The sequence below is a fragment of the Scomber japonicus genome, chromosome 15 (assembly GCF_027409825.1).
Source record: "Scomber japonicus isolate fScoJap1 chromosome 15, fScoJap1.pri, whole genome shotgun sequence".
Lineage (NCBI taxonomy): Eukaryota > Metazoa > Chordata > Actinopteri > Scombriformes > Scombridae > Scomber > Scomber japonicus.
Window position 1 is genome coordinate 11,958,706 of NC_070592.1, and position 21,797 is coordinate 11,980,502.

At 39.1% G+C, this 21,797-nt stretch overlaps 1 protein-coding gene across 1 annotated transcript in view; it reads right to left on the reverse strand.

Moving 5' to 3' along the window:
* The window catches only part of pleca (plectin a), a 38,748-nt gene extending 17,801 nt beyond the window's left edge, over positions 1-20,947 (reverse strand). The window contains exons 1-24 of the mRNA XM_053334854.1: positions 20,833-20,947; positions 18,187-18,248; positions 14,594-14,683; positions 12,608-12,685; positions 12,286-12,378; positions 9,459-9,625; positions 7,187-7,302; positions 6,802-6,908; positions 6,271-6,390; positions 6,056-6,151; positions 5,408-5,535; positions 4,614-4,707; positions 4,337-4,491; positions 3,675-4,011; positions 3,357-3,434; positions 2,971-3,132; positions 2,766-2,870; positions 2,467-2,562; positions 2,162-2,287; positions 1,729-1,881; positions 1,351-1,505; positions 1,129-1,255; positions 479-662; positions 270-290 (exon numbers count right to left, since the gene is read on the reverse strand). Of these exons, the coding sequence (XP_053190829.1) occupies positions 270-290; positions 479-662; positions 1,129-1,255; positions 1,351-1,505; positions 1,729-1,881; positions 2,162-2,287; positions 2,467-2,562; positions 2,766-2,870; positions 2,971-3,132; positions 3,357-3,434; positions 3,675-4,011; positions 4,337-4,491; positions 4,614-4,707; positions 5,408-5,535; positions 6,056-6,151; positions 6,271-6,390; positions 6,802-6,908; positions 7,187-7,302; positions 9,459-9,625; positions 12,286-12,378; positions 12,608-12,685; positions 14,594-14,683; positions 18,187-18,248; positions 20,833-20,947 (2,965 nt within the window). The remainder of the gene's footprint in view (positions 1-269; positions 291-478; positions 663-1,128; positions 1,256-1,350; positions 1,506-1,728; positions 1,882-2,161; positions 2,288-2,466; positions 2,563-2,765; positions 2,871-2,970; positions 3,133-3,356; positions 3,435-3,674; positions 4,012-4,336; positions 4,492-4,613; positions 4,708-5,407; positions 5,536-6,055; positions 6,152-6,270; positions 6,391-6,801; positions 6,909-7,186; positions 7,303-9,458; positions 9,626-12,285; positions 12,379-12,607; positions 12,686-14,593; positions 14,684-18,186; positions 18,249-20,832) is intronic.
* Positions 20,948-21,797: the final 850 nt, after the last annotated feature.

Sequence of the window (21,797 nt, forward strand, 5' to 3'; positions counted from 1 at the left end):
GCATGTTGATTAGTCTTCAGAGATTTACCAGCTGATTAATCAATTCACTGTTTAGGCCTGAAAAGTCAGTTACATTGAAACCCATGCACAGAGACAAGAAAGCAGTGAGGTTAGGAAGAATACCAAAATCAGCGAGGGTAATTAAGATGATTGGGTTCATGGATGGAATGAAACATGGCAGCACAACAGCCCTCAGTGCACACAAAGTCCGGTTCAGCCAATCTAAAGCTCTTACTAGACATCTGACGCTGTAACTTAAAACACCTTACCTGCCCTGGGTGGCACATAGCCTGTAATATGAATCCAACAGTCAACTTACACACAAATGACCATGGGTGAAATTTAACACATGTGGCTGGTAAATGATTGATTTCATGAGAATGAATGATCTGATCAGCTTCAAACTAAATAAAATGTTTTGACCATGTTTTGGTGATGATAAAAGAACCAACAGTGACATTAATTAAAAAGTACACACCTTGTTCTGCAGAGCTGACCAGTGTGTTGTAGTGCTGGTTGGCCTTGTTGTAGTTGGACTCCACCTGCATACGGTCTTCTGCCCCAAACATCTGAGAGTCCTGGCTGTCTCTCAGGAAGTCCTGATAGTGCAGCTCCAGGTTCCTCAGTGCCAGCCGGTACTCCTCCACTGTCAGGGTCTTAAACTGCAGGTTACACAATGAAAGTTATGAAAAGCCTAGTTCAACACTAAAGCTTTTTATTTAGATGCAACATATATTAACTAGTAGAGTGTAAAGTAAAAGTATGTGTCAGGTTTCGCTGACTGTGGCCAATAACCAGCCAAAATCAAACGGATTCTGTCCCATTGTAAAAGCTACAAATCAAATATATTCAACATAACTACTCAACAATACATGCATAAACAGAATCCACTCCAGATTAATGGTTTTTAGTAGTTTTCATACTGGCAGAAATCTAATGTATACAATTATATTAGAAGTAACAAATACAGACAACACATCTAAACTATTGAACAGCTATTTTAATTTAATCAAAATATGTTTTCATTTGAAACAGACAATATTCATGTATGCTCCAGTGATTTAACAACAAAAAGTAGGAAGCAGTGTTGTAGTGTTGCTTTCTCTCTAATATATCTTGTGTCGTTACCATGGTGATGTTCCAGGTCTTGATGATGTGAATATCTCTCATCAGGTACTGCCAGGACAGTAAGCTCCTCATGTCCACGAACATTGTCTGCCACATCGTCTCAAGCCTCTGCAGATTTCCATCCAGTCTGAGGAAGGTCAAGTGGAGTTAGTGCACTGTACACTGTGTGTAAATTTTGGTATTAACTTATCTTAAGAACCCCAGAGGGGACTCTTAGCTCACCCTGCAACGCTATTCACTGCATCCTTATTGGTCGGCGGAACCAGGAAGCAGATAGATGGTACAGTTGCCTCGTTGCCTTTATCATTCAGCACCCTCCACTTGTTGGGCTGCGAGTTGTTCAGCAGGGCACATTCATCTCCTCTGTGGACTGTGATCTGGAAAAAGATAAAAACGGATGTTCTTAACTGACTGGTCTGTGGACTGAATCAATTCTTGCAGATTACTGTATTTACTTGTGATCTGAAAACACCAGAAAAATGTATATGTAATTTCACTTTATTGAAATTTAATGAAAAGTTACTAAGTTCTTTGATGAGATTTGAGGCATCCATGCAAGGATCATTTCACCTATAGAAACAGATTTGATCTCCTGATTACCTCCATTTGTTTGAAGTCACAGACGGCCTGGACGGGCTGTTTACCCTTTATTGGGGTGGCAGGGTTACGTGGTTTGAGCTGGATGATGGTCTTAGCTCTCCGCTTCAGGCCTTCCAGGTGAGTTTTGAGCTCAGTCAGTTGCTCTTTCTCGTCCTGTGAGGAGCAAAATAAAGAATTATATAATGCACATCAGATTTTTTATGGTATTCCATGCACTATTAGCATTGTTATTGTAAAGCTGCACTAAGAACGCTAACATAATTATTTTTTCACCATCTCCAAGTGTACTTGTGACTCAAAGGAAATGTCTCAGGAGGAGTTCAGTTGCTTAAATGTCTCTAGCAGCTCTGAATCAAAAGTAAGATGTATTCTGCCATGTTACTCCAAATACTAACAAGGTCTTGATAAACATAATAAAAGTGAATAAACCTACAGCTGCATCCTGCACAAGGTCTTCTAGGCGTGTGACTGTGATGGAGCGGTCACATGTATACTTCCTCTTCATTGTATCTTGCATCTTTTTGATCTTCTCCTCTGCCTCTTTGACATCAGAGAAAAACTAGATGAGGAGAAAAAATAGAGAAATTAAGTTGTAGTGTTGTGTTGATTTCAGTAAATGCACGTATTTATATAGGCAGCAAGACAAACAAAAAGGGCAACAAACTAACTGATGGAAAAATTGTGCTTGGATAAATAACCCAACAAATTAACTCTTTATGGATGAGCTGGTAAACTTACTTGGAAGTAGGCAGTGTTTTCTTTCAGGTGGGTTTCGATGCAGCAGCACAGCTGGAGAATCCAACTCCACTGAGTCTGCAGAGCTGCAGTAAAGGCCTGCAGAGGGAGACAGGGCAGAGAGGAATTTAAGATGTATTGATGATGAGTATGCCGAAAACAGTTCAAGTCAGTTTTATTTGTATAGCCCAATATCACAAATTACAAATAAGTCTTTTCAATTTAAAAATAATACTGTTATATCTGTTTAAATTAAGATTTCTACAATGTAATATAGACTGCAGGAGGGCATTGAGTCTTACCTCTAAGGTCTTCCTGGCAGGGTGTCCATCTCTCAGCAGTTTGTCTCCTGTGGCCTGGACATCGTTCATCTTCTTCTCTCTGAGCTCCAAGTCTCTCATCAAACCCTGTTTGGCAGCAAATACATTAGTATACCAAACTTATATCACTGTCAACCTTACACTGCACTGTGAGTAAAAATACTATATCAAAACACTGTTACTCTACCGAATAATTGTCTTTCTTGGCTGTCATGTTGGTGTTTCGTTCACTCCAGTCGTAGTTGACCTCCTCCTCTTCTTTCTCATTCAGCCACATCAGCTCTTTGGTGGCTGCAGTGACGAAGGCATGAAGCTGGTCCAGATAGCGCAGACGGGCCTTAGAAGAATTCTGAAAGGGGACAGATGACACCTGAGTTATGATATATTTTTAAGAGACTGGAAGAGCAGTTTGGAAAGAAACTGGAAAGGAAAAGAGGGCTTCAAGGTTTCAGACTGCGAATGTTAACAGTAACATGACATATCAGCCATGTTTCCTTTGACTGCTCAACGAGACAATTGTTCATTTCCAGCCATTTCCAGTTTTTCTAATTTATAGTCTTTTATGTAACTTACCAGGAGCTTGCCGTACTGCAGCTCAAGTTTTCCCAGATAGTCTCGGTAGGCAGCTTTACTGACAGGCGAGATTTGACTCTGGAGCAGAGAAGAGGAAAAGCCACGGGTCAGACAAACAATATTTAATGCTGTTTTGCCCAAACTTTTGGCACAGTTACATAAATTGACACAGACACTAAACACTTGAGGGGAAATAGGAAAAAAAGTTTTGCACACAGTGTTTTCTGCAAAGCTGCAGTGTAGATGCTGGCAACTGCACAGTAAACATGTAGTCACTTGTTTTATTCTGACTTCAATTTTCCTGTCGACTGATCATACCTCATCAGCCTTTGCCCTTTCAATCTTGGTGCGGAAGTCCTCCACAGACTGGTGCAGGCCGCGGTGACTGCCAAGCTGGGATTCCACAGTGGGCAGGTCGGAGCCCCACTCCCCATCGTCCACCCTGCGCTGGTTCTCCTCCACCCAGGCCACCAGATCTTGGATGTAGCGCATGGTGACTTCATCCAGCTCCGGCCGCACCCTCATGGGGGCCTGCTGCAGGACCTGGGCTGTGTGGATCTGAGTCATGGGGATCTGTGTGGTGGTCACACCAGACTTGAGGCGAAGGTTGTACTCACTGCGGAGGTTCACCAGCCTCTCATGGAGACGATACACTCTAGAAGTAGAATCAGTTTAATAAGAAAAATTATTTAAATGAAATTATCAAAGTTGCGTTTCCATATTAATATAATTGTTTCAGTCATTTATCAAGACAAAAACACCAAACATTCACTTGTGCCACCTTCTCAAATTGTAGGATTTGCTAAATTTCTCTCTTACCTTTGAAATATATATTGTTGCTTTTATTAGATAATTATATTGATCAAAAAAACACAAATCAGGAGATCCACTGATTAAAAAATGTAATTCGTTGTGACCCTAATATCAACATTTTATCAATTTAAATGTTGCTAAATTTGATTAGTTAATTTCTTCTGCACCTGCGATACATCTGCTCAGCTTGAAGGTGGCGTCCATCTTTGAGCAGCTGAACATCATTGAAGAGGAAGCGAATCATTCCTTCTGCTTTTTCTAGATCTGCCTCCATCTCTGCTGTGTGCTGAGCAGGTTTTCCTGAGCTCAGCATCCTCACATCCTGCATAAAAACAGAGAACAATTCAGCTGCGGTCTGGGCTGCAATTATTTTTGGTAAAATGAATGTTGTTATGATCCCTCAAAAATGTTTTTTTCCACTTGAAACACAGGGTGGAGACTTACCGTCTGCAACAGAGTCTCCACCTGGTTGAGCTGCTCCTCACACACCCCTGACTCCATCTGGACCTTACTGACAATCCTCTGAAGTCGCTCCAGCCTGCAGTGAGGAGGGGGGGGGGGGTGGTGGTGGGGGGGTCAAAGGTGAAAATCACTTTAGACAAGGTAGACTCACTTACAGCCCTGTTGGCCCACAGGGTAGATTTTCTGGTTTGTCTGATGAAATTAAGAAAAACACATCTCATGACAAGTTAATAAACTAATAGAAAAAATATTTAAGTGAAGAAATTAAAGCACTTACGCCGTCTTCTGGCGGAATATATACTTAAACTCATATCCCTGATGCAAGAAAGCCATGATGGGCTCCTTTAATGCTCGCTCTGTCTACTAAGGTGGAAATGATATTTTGAAAATCTCTCCACAGCGCTCTCCCAAGTCTGCAAAAATCCAAAACCAAAAGCTACGCCCTGCCACCCTTGTGATTAAAAAAAAAACTTATGAGTGACTATCAAATGACCGTGTTATTGCGAGATTGTTGCCATGCCGATTGTCATGTGTTTTCCCTAATTCGATTTTTGTTGCCCACCCCACAAAGCCAACTCAGTAAATTGTATTACCAAAGTGGACATAATCATTAGGAAATGAATCATCCTCATGGTTACAGAGCAACAGCTGTGTGATGATTCATTTCTGATATTTTTTTTCCTAAAGCCCTGTGGTTTTTCTGCCAGTTTTTAAAAAAAATGTGTAGTTTGCTTTGGCAACAAGGTGCACTTAATGGGATTTGTAAGCATACTTACCGCTCAAATTCTGTCCTGAGGAGACGCTCTCTCTCCAGTATAGCAACGTGCAGACGACCCCATTCCTTCTCTACGTCAAATGGATGGTAACCAGGCGGCACTTTGACATGACCTGCCTGGACCGCACCCTGCAAAATAACAAACAGAGTAAACTGTGGTTAAATAAATCTGTTTGGATTCTTTCAAAACATGGATACATTACCCCATGGACTCATTTTGATCATTAGACTCTTATGATTAATTTGAACATAAACGTTTCAAGAATGTATCACACTGTTAGACGGCCAGAAAGATTCTTTAAGGACTCAGTTTTATACACTGCTATGGGACCTGTATTATTATTTGCGGGAAAAAAACATAAAACAACATCCATGTATCTCCACAACAGTAACAGTCTGTTTTCATGCAGTGTTTGTGTCCTGCAGGCAGAACAGAAGGTGAGGCAAGGTTAACTGTCATAATAAACTAGAATTTATCAGTTTTATTGTACAAAAATAGCCCTTAAACTTTGAGGATTCTCAAAACATATTGCAAATTTGGCATATCTGAAACTGTGTCACAGTGCAAAATACCCTTCAAAACATTGTGTGAACAGCTGTCTTCATGACTCTTAGACACAGATTCATTAAAGCTGGTCAAAAAACTCACCTCAAATGACTTGAAGATGTGTTTGGAACGGTTCTTGTCTGCCTCCTTTGCAGGAAGCTCTGTTTCCTTGAATTTTAGAAACTGACGCCACAGAACCTGCAGATCAGAGAAGGGATGCATCAAATCATCATCAGGTTCTTCATCAAACTAATCCTCATGTTAACTATGTCATAACTGTTTTAAAAAATAATAAAAAATAGCCCAGAGCCACTTACCTCAATCTCCTCATAGCTGGTGGGGAACTTCCTCTCCTCAAAGACGAGGATGTGGTGCCTGATCCACTGCAGCAGCACAGTGACCAGCTCGTAGTACTCCTGATAACGCAGCTCCAGCTCCTAAAAGACAGATGTAGATGGAGGTTCAGTTTTCCTGCATGAACTGAGACACTAGGCATCAATTTCTAAAACTTTCTACATTTTCTATGACAAGGAATTGTAAACTGACAGCTATAATATCTTTACAAATGCTTTCATTATATGCCGTCTTTTATCTTGATCCTGCTTTATAATTTCATGTTGATAATGCTAATAGGAATATATGAAGGTGCAACATTTGTTTTTTTAAACATATTAAGAGATTAGATTAGACCATGTATAAAATAGTAGTATCAATAAGAATATATAACAAATATGGCATTTATTATTTACATACTTAGTGCCAACCCTATTTCTTGTCTCTGCTCTTACCAGATCTTTATAATGATTTGGAGGAAAGATGAATTAATGATGAGGAGGGGGGATACTTACATTGGCTTTGACACCATCCTGAACATCTGGTACCCTGGGCATGACATCGTACAGTGAGGAGACATATGTGATGATGGATTTCTCATCGGGGTGGGGCACATCCACATCTATAAAGAGAAGAAAGAGTATTTAGAATGAAAAGTTACTGTTATTTTGAGTTAAACCTAAAAGGAAAAAAGGAATGTTGCAACTGTGTGAGTGCTAGATTTGTGCGAACACTGAAGAAAGAACACTTCTCTTAAACAAAAGCTACAACTGAAGTGCCTTCAATCTAACACCTTATTTCCAGTAGAGCTAATTAGTAGTAATTTATAACACATCATCTAAAATATTTCTAAAGAAAAATGTTAAGAGTGATGAAGTGATAACATTCAAGTCTTCTCACCTTCAGGGTCCAGCAGTCTGGTGACGCCCAGGTCTCTCTCTGCCACGCTGAAGGCCTGCTCCAGGTTCTCCTGATTGGTCTGTCGGTACACTTTACCCATGTCAATCAGAGTGGGCCTGCAGACAACAACCAGCCAGAGAGACAAGTGAGTGGAAGTGGGTTATTAATGTCAATCAAGATACTGTCATAGAGATATTTATTAATTACTTTTCTTCTAACTACCCCTCAGTGTTTTTGCAATTAATTCCAATTGCTTACCTGTCAGCTGTAAATTCACAATAATGGCTGCCAGGTAAAAACTGTAATGTTCCATATTTAACGTTTCATATTGCTGGAGGCAGTTTGATTGTGAGCTGTGTTACTTTCAAGAGGCATGCAAAAACAAGAATCCTCACTACCATAAAGGCTTAAATTTCCCCTGGCATTTTAAACACAAACAAGACAGATACATTGCCCTTGATTTGGCAGGAAGATAAATGCTAATAACATGTAGGCACAAGCACAGAGCATCGCATTAATCTAAGGAGATAAAAATGCATCTCATATCCAGAATTATAAAACAGGAGCTTTGCAAAATGTACAGTGAATTCTGCACAGTTAAAAAAGCTTCAAAGTTTTCATACACTTGCAGAACTCTGTAGTATTCTTTTTGTGCCTGCGGTGATTCCCTCTCCACATAACAGGCCTGTCTGTAGGACTGTCTGTCCCGGCTTAGGTGAAAGATTTGAGGCTCAGATCCAGATTCATGCCCGTCACTCTGGGAACCTCGACTGGAGCGGGCCCTGGTGCTCTGGGAGCCTCGATCCACGATGAAGGAGTTGTTAGTGGGGATGTCCTCACATAGCATGACCACCTTGTCTTCCAGGTCACTGACAGAGCCTGCTGTGCTGCTGGACGCACTGTTCAGCCGCTTCTTTGAGTGGAACTTTCTCTTCAGGTTCAACATTGTAGCAATGGTCAAGTTTGATACACAAAAGTTTTCCAAATGAGTGGAATCCAAATTTTAGCCTTTGTTTTGCAAAAACTGAAGTTCTGATAAAAAGTTGAAGTTATCTACACTTATTAACAACAACTTCATCCTCACTCAAGTCCATTGATAATCCCCGCTTGTATCCAAATCCTCTTTCCATTGTCGGTTTTCAGTCAGATTTCTGTCCCACTAAATCATTAAGACTCGACACTGCACTCCTTTGCAGCTCTGGAGCTATTCAATCTCTGCACATCCTCCTCTTTCTCCACCAAGAAAGAATCTATGGCAGAGTGGTTAACGTACTTGTGTTTTGCTACAACCTGCCAAGCCTCCAGTCAGCTTTCCCCCGAGGGCAATCTTTTTCTCAAATGAGTGTGATACGCCCACACTGTTAAAGAAAACGCTATCTCCTCTGAATGAATACTGAAGGATGCCAACTCGAGTATTACATGTTATTTTTGTGTCGTGTGGTGAGATATCCTGCAGGGCTTGCTTTCCTGCACAAACACACCCACGATTGGTGCTCCACCCAAAATTTATGGTTTGAGAATGAAATCCTTGATGGTGACTGTTAAAGTTGGAAACCAGCAGCTTTAATTCATGCCTGCCACAATGAATTCTTATGAGGACAGGTTGTCTCAATAGAAAACAACAAGCGTCCACAGAAACTTTTCAGACTACTGTTGCAGCATGAAAGTATGTTCTGGACAGTAATAGAAAATATTGCTAAATACAGTTAGAATCACACAGTATTTCAACATAGTTTGATGCAACAGTGATCTTCTGCAACATAGTAGACAGATGGGTAATTGGATTACAATGCAGGAGCAGTTTGTTAAGCTTTTATTGTAATGAATAAATGGAGGAGTTCAAGCCTGCGTCAAATATTATCTCGGTTTATGATTTATGACCCATCAACGTTTTGTTCTGACAAGTCAAAGGTGCAACTACGTAACTCAAATATGATTTTGGCATTCCGGCTGCGCCTACTGCAATAAATAATAGAAAACACAACATGAAAAATGCAAAAAAGGTCACAGAGAAGACATATTGACTGCACAGAATTCATGTCCTACGGTGTAATAAGCTCCCAAGTCCAGGCAAGCTTTCTTTCCCTTTCAACATAATCACCACTTCACTTTCTTCGGCCATTCATTATTCATGTTTATTATGTAATCTGATCTGAGTTACTCTAGATGTTCAGTTGTGGGTTTTTTGCCTTTTAAAGTGTTGAATCTTACATTTTTTGCTGAGTGCCAACAGCTTGAAATTTGTGAATGGGACTCAAATTCAGTTTCTCACCTGTGTTTGTGTATGACGGCATTGAACAGCTTGCCATCCCTCCAGCTTGTGGTGAAGTTGTCACAGCGCAGGCCTTGGTATCCCTCCACCATCCTCTGAGACCACAGCAGCAGCTTCTCTTTGGCCGTCATGTCGTCTGACTGGCCGTTCACCTGAATGTCTGAGATCTGGAGGGAGAGAGGGTGCAGATAGACTGAGCAGATAGTAAATGTACTTCAATTTTATTTTGGTGACATGAAGCTTGTTCCTTTTGAGTGTGAATGCACTAGTTGTAATTCACTTTGGACAAAGAAATGCAATGCAAAGTAAAACTTTCAGGAAAAGGATAAAGGGATACATTAGAGTAGTTGAAATTGAACAAAACAGTCCACAAACAAAACAGAATTTTTAAATAGTGGGACATATTAAAATTATTTCATGGTAAAAATGTTTTTTTTTCATAGTGGAGTATGATCTCTTCTGTGATATATTGAATATGACTGAAGTGTTGTTTGAAGAGCAGGAAAACTTTTTTTCTAGTTTGCCCGCTGATTTCTTCCAGACTTGAGATGAGTCACATTTGAAACCTCAAATAACAACCATGACTTTCACTTGAAGGGCGCATGAAATCCATTAAACACTAAAAATTCATAATTATATGAGCACAAAAAATAAATCTTTTATTGAATAAGAGTGAATTATGAGTCACTCATCTTACAAAGTTATATATTTAAAGCTAAAATTTCAAAACATACTGTGGAGGCTGTAAATGACTGCTGGACCTCCACAGGCAAATTCCTCTTTTTTAAGAGCTGCAAGACTAAGCTATGAGTCACAAGAACACACAACTAGACAAATATATATATTTATATTTATATAATATACATATACATATACATATATATATATGTATATGTATATAGGTACATGCCAGCCTTAAATTCATTTTACTGGTTTAATTTTGCAGTAGGTTGACTTGCTGAGTGCTCTGTCCTTTTTGCATTCATCCATCACCAAGTGAGTCTGTCTGTACCATGTCTATAATCAGATGTACAAACAGTACTTCTGAAAAGTCGTTGATGTTTGTTTTAGTCTGCTTGACGTACCAGAAGGGTGGGGTTTGCCACATAACCTGGCACACATTTAATAAAGTTATCACAATCACAGGAAACCTTTTATGAGTCAGTTCTGTTTGCTTTTTTAAACCCCTCTATTTAACTTGTCTTGAAATATTTATAATAACAATAATGAACAAAATCTTTGCAACAAATATTTGAGTATTTATATTACGTATTTATATTAATTGAAGAAAATTGACTGTGTTTTGGCTGCAGATGATGCATTGATAAAGATTGCACTTCCAGTTCAGACAGACTTCATGGTTTCTTACTGGAATAAAGACATCTTTATTACAGCTTGATACTATTTTCAGGTTTGCTGGTATGCTGATGAGTCACAGGAGAACTAACAATTTCACTTACACGCTCTATTTTTTGCAGGAAAGGGTGGAGGAGGGAAAAAAGCATGCATTTTTATTCCTTCTGTTATTTTCCCTCCACAAGGGAAACCCCGATGTGGTCGTGGGCAGAGAGTGACTCAGACACTGAATGGAATATAAATCTCCACCCTCACAGCTTCTTTTAAAATTGCTGAGAGATCCCAGCTTTACCTCTCTGTCATGAAACAGGCCAGTTATATAAACTAGTCCCTGAATTATCAGCACACTGTGAGCTACACCTGGGGAGCTCACAGGAAACACACCTTGGTATGTGATGACTAGCGTGTGCCAAAATAAAGAGGTTATGGGTTTGTTTTGAAGACATAATAGCTGCCTGATGACTAGGTGTGTCTACAAAGACTTGTTTTGTTTTATGACTCCAAAAAGTATATTTATACTCAGTTAATATCAGTTAAGTTTAAAAACATGAATGAACAGCAGGGGATCGTTTCTCGTGTGTCCTGAGCTGTCACACCCACGTCTCTTTCCAGCTTCCTCGTGGGAATCACTGAGTCACACAAGATGAGTAAAGGATCCCACATCCAAATCCCAACATAAACATCATTATAGCATCAAAGAATGTTCATGTACTCCCTTTCAAAATCATCTGCTAAACAAATATCCTGAAATTCCTCTTCCTCATCAGAAACACATCTGCCACACTGACGAATGCTTTCCTTCACTGTGGCTTGTGCTGCCAATAGGTGGTATGAGCCATTTTAAATTGTTTATGTTTTGGAATGAGGGCTACATGTTTGAATTAAAACTCCACATTTAGATTTACCCATACATGCAAAAAAGGCTCTGAAACGTACTGATCAACATCCTACTTTAACAAAGAATAAATAGCTTTTTTCTAGTGTTTAGTCTTTGTGCACTTAGGAACTCCAGAAGCGGTGGTAGTTGTGTATAAAAGCATAAGTGCTGCCAAATGTCCAATAAAACCCATTTGGAAGTGATTGGCTGCTGGACTCTACTGTAAAATACCAGCAGTCTAAACAAAGGATAAATTGAGGCAGATGATCAAATGTGTTTAAAATGAGGGAACACTGAGCTCGGATTTTCCTTACTGTGCCACTCAAGCACACACTCTGATCACAATGTAATGAAAATAAACAGTACAACATGCATGTTAATCAAACAATGGAAGAATTGAATCAAATGCAATTAAGTGCAAACATGCACTTTAAAAGATAAACACCACATGTAGCTCAGGAAATATGACTCAGCTATCCTAACAAGGCATTTATTTCTCCTAAAACTCACATGATCATTGCCCATTTAAGTTCACTGCCATGATATTAATAATAATCTTAAGTCAAATGTGTCCTAGAAAGTGCCCAACATTACCTGGAAGTGAAGGATGATGGTCCATATCAGCCCCAGAGTCAGCTTGGGGTTTCCATCTGCAATATCGTCATTCCTGATGTTGACCAGTTTGACCTGAAATGGTATTTGAAGTTATTTAGATTTCTGTCAGTTTGTGATATGTTTCTGTTAGTTAAACTGAATGTTTATCTTCTAAAATTACAAACATTGTGGTATGTAATTGTTTTGTGATGTTAGTTGCCTTACCGGGGCAAAACAGAGGCCAGAAGATTGTATGCAATTATGAGGGGAAAAAATAAAAATGCTGCTTGGTTATAACTACGCATAAAATATCTTTACTGACCTGTCTGTGTTTGAGAAAGTCCAGTGCAATCTGTACATTCTGCAGCTTGTGGAAGCGCATCCGGCCTTTCTCCCGTGGCTGTAAGAGACAAGAAGACGCCAAACATCAGGAAGAGACAACACATGAGGTTTGAATGACCAACAAACAGCAAGACCCCATGACTGAGGAACCATTTTTCAAATATCTGCTCTATCTACTTTACAGTCATGGTCTTGGAAACTTTAAATTAAAAGACAGCAAATTTGAAGTGCGATTCAAATTCTGCGTGGTTGTGATCAAAGCGTTTTGGCCAGACCTTCACCAGATCTGACCCTACATGACCCTGAAATGCATTAAAGATCCAGCCACGATGTTTGCAGGTGAAAGCATGATAATGAATGATAAACATTCGCAGTGATTCTCCCAAACATCAGTCACAACTCTTGTTTCCTCCACAGAACTACCAACAACTTTTTCCTGTTGCTTATAAAATATCATGCTATGTCTTATACTGTCCTGTGTTAACTAACGACTCAGTCCAATCCAGCATCTTCAATAGACATCTACAAACCTTCACCCCCACTGTGTGCGTTAGCCATGACATGCACATGTGCTTCAAGTCTTAAGCTTTAAGCCAAGCTGTGCTGCAGAATTAGCCGACGTATCAGCTTGCAGTGATGAAACGTTGCTTTCAATACAGTGAGGGAATCCAATACTTGCAACTCTTGTTTGACCCTAGACAACTCCATCTGAACACTTTAAAACCATACCAGTAGCTTGCATGTTAAGGCCTTTTAATTAAAAAAGACTTTCAAGGAAAAAAAGCATCCAAAAATGAAATATTGATTCCATACTATGATTCTAGTCATTTGTAAATGAAATGTCATTCACATAATCAATTTTAAAAAATATATTTGTCGTGTATTCAGGCATACTCTGCTGATGAGAAGCATTGGATTCATGAACTACATTTTTGGAAAATTGCACCAAGAATAAAAAATATGAAAATTATGAAAAATAATATTGTCAGTTGTCAAAAAGTATTTGTTTTGCACTTTTTTATGCCAATTCTGAAATCTCATCACATATTGATTTGGCCACTTACCAAAATTTCAATCTTACCATCAGTTTTAAACATTTGTCTTCTTGACTTCACATATGAAAACAAACTACCACCGAATGTCTTATCTTATCTATAAGCAACATCTGCAGAACCTCTACGCAACTAGAAGTCAACTACTTAAACCTACTTACGCCACTAATAACACTACCTTCATTACTTAGATAACATCTGATGAATTTAAAAGTTCTGCGAGCTCACAGATCAGATGGAAGAGGACAATGTTGGACACAGAACGGGACATTACAAGAAGTGTCATCATGCACAACCCAGCAGCCACCTGGGGTGGTGACACATGCCACGCCCGAGGAGGCGGCCAGCCACAGTCCAGGCGCCACTCACCAACCGAACGTTCCTCACAACGTCACGTTCCCTCGGCTACCACAGCAAGAGCATCGCAAGAAAGGAAGGCAGAGGCAAAGGAGGAAAGGTCAGGGCAAAGGTCAGCAAAGAGGAATTAGAAAAAAGGGAAAAACCAGGGCTCAAACAAGTCAGTGCAGTAAGATTACGAGATGGAAGCAAAGAATGAAAATTAGTGTTTTCAGGCTACACCACCAGAAGGTGTGTTCCCAAAAGACTGGTGGTAAGGTAAGTAAAGGAAAAAAGTGTGCATAACCTCAGCATGTACTGAAATGTCCGAAAAATCTCGAAGATTCAAATCATGCAAGACTGGAGACAAGAAACCACCAGAACAATATAAAGACACAAATAAACATTTAGAGCAGTTTGAGATACAATGAGTAGACTGGACGGTAGAACAAATATGACAGCAAATAAAGTCTGTAGGACGGGGGAGCAGGAAGAGAAAGAAAGGTTTGGACAGGACATGGGGTTACAGCAGAAGCATATGTCCTAACATCTAAAGATCAGACATCACCAAAGCTCACCAGTGTCTCTCCAGAGAGCACCTCCAGCAGGGAGATAAGGTTGTGTCCATCTCTGAGGTCCTCGTACAGGTCGGTGATGTGTCGCTGGGCCTGTGGAGAGAATAGGGGAGATAATTTGGAGGTTTCATTAGTGATAATATTCATTGCAGGAACCCATCATGTCAGCATCAGTGTTGAATAAGTTGTTTTGAACTCAGCATTGAAATCTCTGATCACTTCAACATCAATAGCAAGGAATTTCACACTAAGCATGATTGCGCTTTACTTGAATCCTAAAGCCTTATCTAAAAAATATATAAAGCAACATAAAGGGAAGGACCTCCACACAATAACACAGTCAGGAACTTGAGTGCCTTCTGCAGTCACAACAGGGTCCATATTTAGGTTTTTTTTCAAGGATCTTTCAACAACATTAGTGTCATTTTCATACTGACTTTTGGCCATCATTGCTTATCATATCGTTTTTGATATCATTTGACCCACCAGGTTAACAAGGACAAGAAACATGAACGGTTAGACGATCATATGAGCTATACACAAACACCCAGTTTAGCCAGATTATGTAAAACACTTATTTAAAGGTGAAAATTGAAGCAAGTGCTCTGAAATGTTGGGTATAATCCCTCATTGCTTAGAAAAACAGTGCACACATAACTATGAAGTACATGAGCACATTCGGTAAAAGCTGAGCAAAGAGCACAGTCTGCAAACCACGATGAGCATTTTCAATAGAGAAACAGGGTAAACCTTCTAAGTAAGTAGTTTGGTAAAAGTTGGGGTTTGTTTGCAATTTCTCTGATCATCTAATGACTAGTTTTCTTTGAAAGGAATTCTCCTTAACGGCATGTAACTACAAACTTAGCAGAAGATGCTGATCACCACCTGTAATCTAACTGCATGCTCCTGAACACTTTTTTCATTTTTAATTGTTTAACTGTAAATGGAGTTATAAAACATCTAAATGCTAGTTGCACTGCAGAAAAGGCTCTTTTAGCCGTTAGAAAAATGTTAAAATGAGTAGAAAAAAGGTTGAATGTTAGCAGCAGGTAAAGGATGTTAACACAGACATGCAGGCAGAAATGAATGTGTCCACTCAGCACTCTGCTTACAGACAGCAGCACCTACCTCTGGCTTCCAGTGCTGATGTGAAAGGATGGTAGGACAGGATGAAGGATGGAAAAAGGAAACAGTATAATGAGAGAAGATATAAAACTGTAGGATTTGTGTGGGAACAGAAAAACTAAAGACAAGCATGCAGACACTGGTTTGATAAGACTGGTGTAGACAAAGGCACTTGATCATTGTTTGTTTTTTATCATTTTATTTATCTGATTGATTTCATGTTTGAAACTAAAGGGAAACTAATGTTTTTCAGTTTTTATGAATGTACATGTGTTTCAGCAGTCTTTGTCTGGTCTTGATTCTAGTTGGATAAACTTAGCTAAAAACACTTAAATAAAACACAGAATAATGTCTGGTTTTCATTCCCTCTAATCTTAAGCGAGGTGTAAGACATGCTACAGTAGATGGCACTTTTGAGACGTTCCTGGCCTCACAGTTTAATCCCATGACTATTTTGTGACCATGAGTCCAAAACGCCTCGGGGGGCAGTCAAATAGGCGACTCGCTCAAGCATTTTGGATCCAAATCTGAAGGATTTTCCGACAAAGAAACGACTGACGACAAAGCCTGTGAGTCATCACGCATAGAGCCTAATTTCACAGGACGCACATGGAGAACAGTGGACATTCCTCACAGTTTAATACACTTCGGTTCCTGTGTGAAAACAAAGATTCGACAATCTGAACGTGCCTCTGAGGAGCAATAAGATGGAGCTGAAACTCTTCAGGTAGAGCCAGGCTTTACACTTAAATGGGAGCTAAAACATTCCCTGAAAATATGAAATATGAAGTAACACAGTTACAGTATAAAAATGCAGTTTATTCAGAACATGCAACTGCAATTTTCTTTGGTCTATGTATTTTATATAATTCCTTGAAACCTCAGAGACCCTGATTACACACAAATATGACATTGTGTGTCGTCATGATATAGAAAAACATTACAGGATCTATTTGAAGGGTGCCTGTGAATGTCTTAAAAGAACGTTCCCTCTGACAAGCTCCACTCCTCTTGTGTCTGTCAAAAAATCATTCATGAAGACTGAAATGTTTTGATCCTGCCTTTCGCCTTCTGGGAATATTTAATTAAACAGTTCAAAGGGGAAAGATTCTGTTGAATGAGTTGGCAGAACATGAATTAGTTATCTGTCGGATAACCCGTTGATAACTGTCTTAGTCAATAATTAGGAAAAGTCCCCCAATTTGCTGATTAAAGTTTCATAAATGTTACGATGCAACTGTTTTTCTACAAACTCTTTAAAGAAAAGCCTCGTCAATGACTTAATGAGTCACTAATCGAATTAAAAGATTGTAAAATTTCAGAAAATATTAAGATCCCAGAACCTGAGGTAACATCTACTAATTATTTGTTTTATCCAACCAACAGCTCAAAACTAATTAGTATTAAATAAAATGCACTTCTTGTAAGCAACCTATAATTTTGACCCTAATTAATTCATACTGAAAAGTCAGGGGCCAAAGTATTGCCTTACAGTATACATGGGTGATAACATATGTAGCTCAGACGGCCCTATTAAGTGTAGTGAGTTCAGTCCTGGAGCTTCCCGTTCCCCTGCAGAGCCCTGAGAAGCCGCCAGTCTGGAACACAGATGTGAAACCTGAGTGAGCCTGACCCACAATGCCACTATTCCCGAATGCGAGCTAAAGCAAGGCAGGTGTCCATGACTCACTCTCTCACACGCATGCAGTTAACACAAATAGCATGTGTGTGTTTCATTGTGCAGGGAGAAGCAGTTTCTTTAACACTGATTTTGCTTTTTGTTCTTTTCCCAGTTTATGTGCTGTCTGTATTCTTTCCCCCTAGAGAGATCAGATAGTCCAGTATCTCCTCTGGAAACCTTTTTACATAATCTAAGCAATTGCAGCCAGCAGTGATATGAAAGTAAAGGCTGGAATTTGACTTTAACAACAATAACAACTTTGAGGGTCATTCAAGGACATCTGGGTCCTGTTCCACAAAGCAGGATTACCAAATAAACCAGGCTTATTTCGTTAGTCTGGCTCTTATTTCAGCAGACCCTAACCCTAACCCATAAAGCAAGCTCAGCATAGTTCAAGCTCATTTACCTTACCATAAATAAAGTTATTGTGCAATAAAGTGGAATGACACAGGAAAAGAAGTGTTGGTGTGTTCCTTGATTGAGGAGGTTGTACATAAAGGAGCTGCCATAGTACACAAGCCACTGCAACAAGAGCGTACCTTCAGAGACAGATCAGACCCATTCAATCTTCCCTCTTTTTTTTTACCTCTATATGTCTAAATTCTTCAAATGTCTCCAGCAGAAGTGTCTGCTATCTCAGCCTTTATGGAACCGGACCCCTGGAGTCCTTCTGTGTACTACCATTGAGCTGAAGTTAATACTGCTAAACATTTTTTTAGTTTTTCAACCTAGCTGATTGTATATTTGTTGTGAAAATAAATTAGTAGATGTTGTTGCAGTGGGATCTTACCTTCATAAGGTGCTTGTTGACCCATTTTGTGAAGGTCTTTTTCTGAACTCGGTCCCGTTCATCTGTGGAAAGACAAAAACTCTGTTTATTTAAGTGGAAATAGAACTACAAATTGCGTAAACTGTACCTAATATTTCTTAACACTTTCCCAAAATGACTAAAGGTGTATGATTAAGAAGCATAAAACGTGTTTGGGAGAAATAACCCTTTACTCTGAATATTCTGTTTCTGAAAATGAAAACTTTATTGGGTGGTTCATTCAGTAATGCTTGAAGAGTGGGTTGTCACAAATGATGCATTCAGAACCAAACCTGGACACTGTAAAATAGATGATCTGATTTTTACAAAATGTTGTTGTGTTAGCTAAGATTATCACAAATAAATTTGAGGCCTTTAAAAGTTTTCCTCACATAGTGAAATGACTAGAAATCAATGGCTGCTTGGAAGAATCGTATCTATTTGAATCATTTTTACAGGCCAGAGGAGGTAACATTAGGTATTCCACAAGAAAAAGAAAAAGCTAAATCTGAAACAAATAAATATTCATTTGTTGCTGAAATAGATTTTTCATTGCTTTCCCATCCTTAGTGATCTCACATCCCATAAGATACATTTTGTGATCCCTCAGAGGGGCCCTGGCCACTAACATCTTAATTTAATTAGATAAAACATCCAAAAGTTATGGTCCCACATCTCATGAGAGGCATCGCTGAGAAACAAATAAATATGAATTTGGTTTTCCCAGAGTCACAGACAGTCTGATAAATATTTGTGCTCCCTAAAGTCAGAAACCTGAGTCTTGTACATGTGAGCTCAGCAGAAGATGTAGCAGATCTCGACAAGTGACCCGTATTCTCGCTTATGGTTGTTTAAAATACCTCCATCAAAACAAAGAAAGAAAGGTGTCGTAATTGTCAAGGAAAACATGAGTAAATAACTTATGTCACTCCTCTATAGGAACATGATTCATCCTGCAAAACTGTTGGCTTTGATTTCCTGGTATGATTATTCCAACAAGTGCTCTCACATACCAGCAGGTAAAGGGTGTGCAATGTTTAGAAAGATAACCACCAACTGAAGTATTTCATCTGTTCAGCACAGTGGTTTAATAAGTCATGAGAGTGTTTGTTAAACACAAAGGTCTGTAAGACATAACAGAGCAAGTCTGATTTGAAACAAAGTCATTCAGATTGGACACAGTGTGGTTTACTGTTGCACAGTGATATATCTGACGAGACAGTGAAAGCCATTATCTGTAATTTCCTTATCAGTCAGACACTGTGAGGAGCTTGATTGCATTATCAGGATCAAAGCTTATGCAACAGAAGAAGAAGTGATCAGATGGAGAGGGAACAGAGAAACTACAGAAGATGAAATCCAGTGGTGCCAACGCCCATTTCAGGGGGACATGATGTCGCTGACTCATAAACACGCTTGTGACTCGTGTCTAAACAGAGAAGTGGGAAGAAACCTCAAAAGCAGAGAAATTCTACTATTTCACTGGATCATGAGAAGCATGACTTTATATCAAGGTTGGATACATGTGATGAAAAGAGAGAAAGCATTCTTCTGTAGAAAAAAACACATTGTAAAAATACCAAAGTGTTGACACGCTCACTGTTTTGTTAGCTGCTCAGACACTGTTGTTTCTATATGCCATTAAATACAATGTGAGGAATGAAGGTCAGACTGAGACTGAAAGCACTTCATATTCCAAAACTCAAACCAGTCAAGTAAATGAAAGTAAAGCAAACTTCACTGATCCCTCTTACAAATAATGTATTTGCTTGGCTGACTTTTGTTGCCTGGAGCTGCAGGCAGAGCAGTGGGTGTTTTCTTTCATCCTCTGAGTCAAAGAAACTCCTAAGTCAAGGAGAGAGATATCAGGTCTCGGATATTGAGCGCTTATTTCTGTATGGCTGCGAGATATCGACTAATCATCCTTTTGAATAATGCAATTATGATGTGAACTGTCTAACAAACAGAAACAACTGCTTCAATATCATTTAGTTTTTAGCCCTTGAAGAAAAACATGTCTGGCTGAAACATATGATAACTGCAACAGGAAGTACTGAAGCTACTTGAACTCTCAATTACTAAAAAATACAGCTTCTGATTTGAAAAAGTTTCTCCAAATATGTTTTAATTTCTTCTTTCTTTGTGATTAATGCTGTTTCTTTTGAGCAGCAAATATTTAGATCAGTTCATTAATTTCTGAAGCAAAACAAGTGAGATGAAATCAAGTCCTGTCATAAATCTTTCTGTTTTTCAGTTTCTCCTCAAAATGGGTGTCAGCAATATTGACCAATAAAAAGAGGAATTGTCATGACTCATTAAGGGGTGTGGCTCATTTAATAAAAGGGAGGCAGAAGACCACCACACACAAAAAAAGGGATTTTCCATGCTATGCAAATAGAGACATTAAACTACATTTACCATTATAGAATAAAGCCACAAAATGAAATGAAATGAAAACTTCTTTTGATAAGATTCGACAGTGAGCTGTTGAGAAACAAACTGAACAACCTCCACTCAAAAACTAAGCTTTGAATCAAAGTTGTATGCTCTAATCAAAGTTGTAGAAATAATGCATACAAGTTTAAGGCCGTACCAGCGAAACAAAGCAAAGATTAGCACAAACTCTACCTTTCTTGTAATCCATAGCCTTGAGTATCCCCTGGTAGTAGGACTCCTCTATGAAGACCCCATCACTACCAACACTGTCAGAGGAGTAGTTTCTGAATCTCTGCTCCATTGCCATGCAGGTGTTATCTTAGTGATCAAAAATAAAACAGACGTCTCTGCAAGTTTAAAGGAGACGTTGCCCACTTCTTATTGCCTGAAACACTGGTCCACAAAGAGGGATCCTGTTGTTAAGTGGGAGTGTTAAAGCCACTGATTCAGTTCCTTAAGACAACTCTTGCTCTCTTTTTTCCTCTGACATTCTATGCTCCCATTTTTTTTCACCAGCTCTTGCAAAATGCCTGCCTGCGGGCTATAATGTCAGAAGCTGTCATTCATCAGAGGGTGGCCTGTGAAGAGAGAGGGAAGACTCTCCTTCTGGCCTAGCCCTACTATAAACACCCCAACCCCACCCACCAAACCACACCTAAAAGACCCTCACAGAAGATCCAATTAAAACAGACCTGAGCAGAGATTACGTACAATGCATAGATAATGTAGAGTTGTTCTTCTTATTGTTGTGTGATAATCTTGTCATGACATTTAAAATGCAAACAAAACAAACATGGTTCAGTTTAACAATAAATGTGTAATCACTTTTTATTGTGTGGATTTGATTTTAAGTCAGCAGCACTAACCCTAACCCTAACTTCTAAATAGTTCCTGCTCACAACCGCTTCATTAACCCACAAAAATGGGTTTTTTTTACTTTAATTTAAAGCCTACTAGATCTCAAGAATGTTTAACTTTTATAAAAGTTAATTTTCATGAATGATTGGAAAACCAGTGGTTGGTCCTTGTGGCATTCTTTAGAGAATTATTGGCAATTAACATATGAGCACAAATACAGTATATGTAGTTGAGGAGCTTATATTTTAAATGCAAAATCACTGGTACAGTCCTCCCAGTCACAACTAACGAAAGCATCA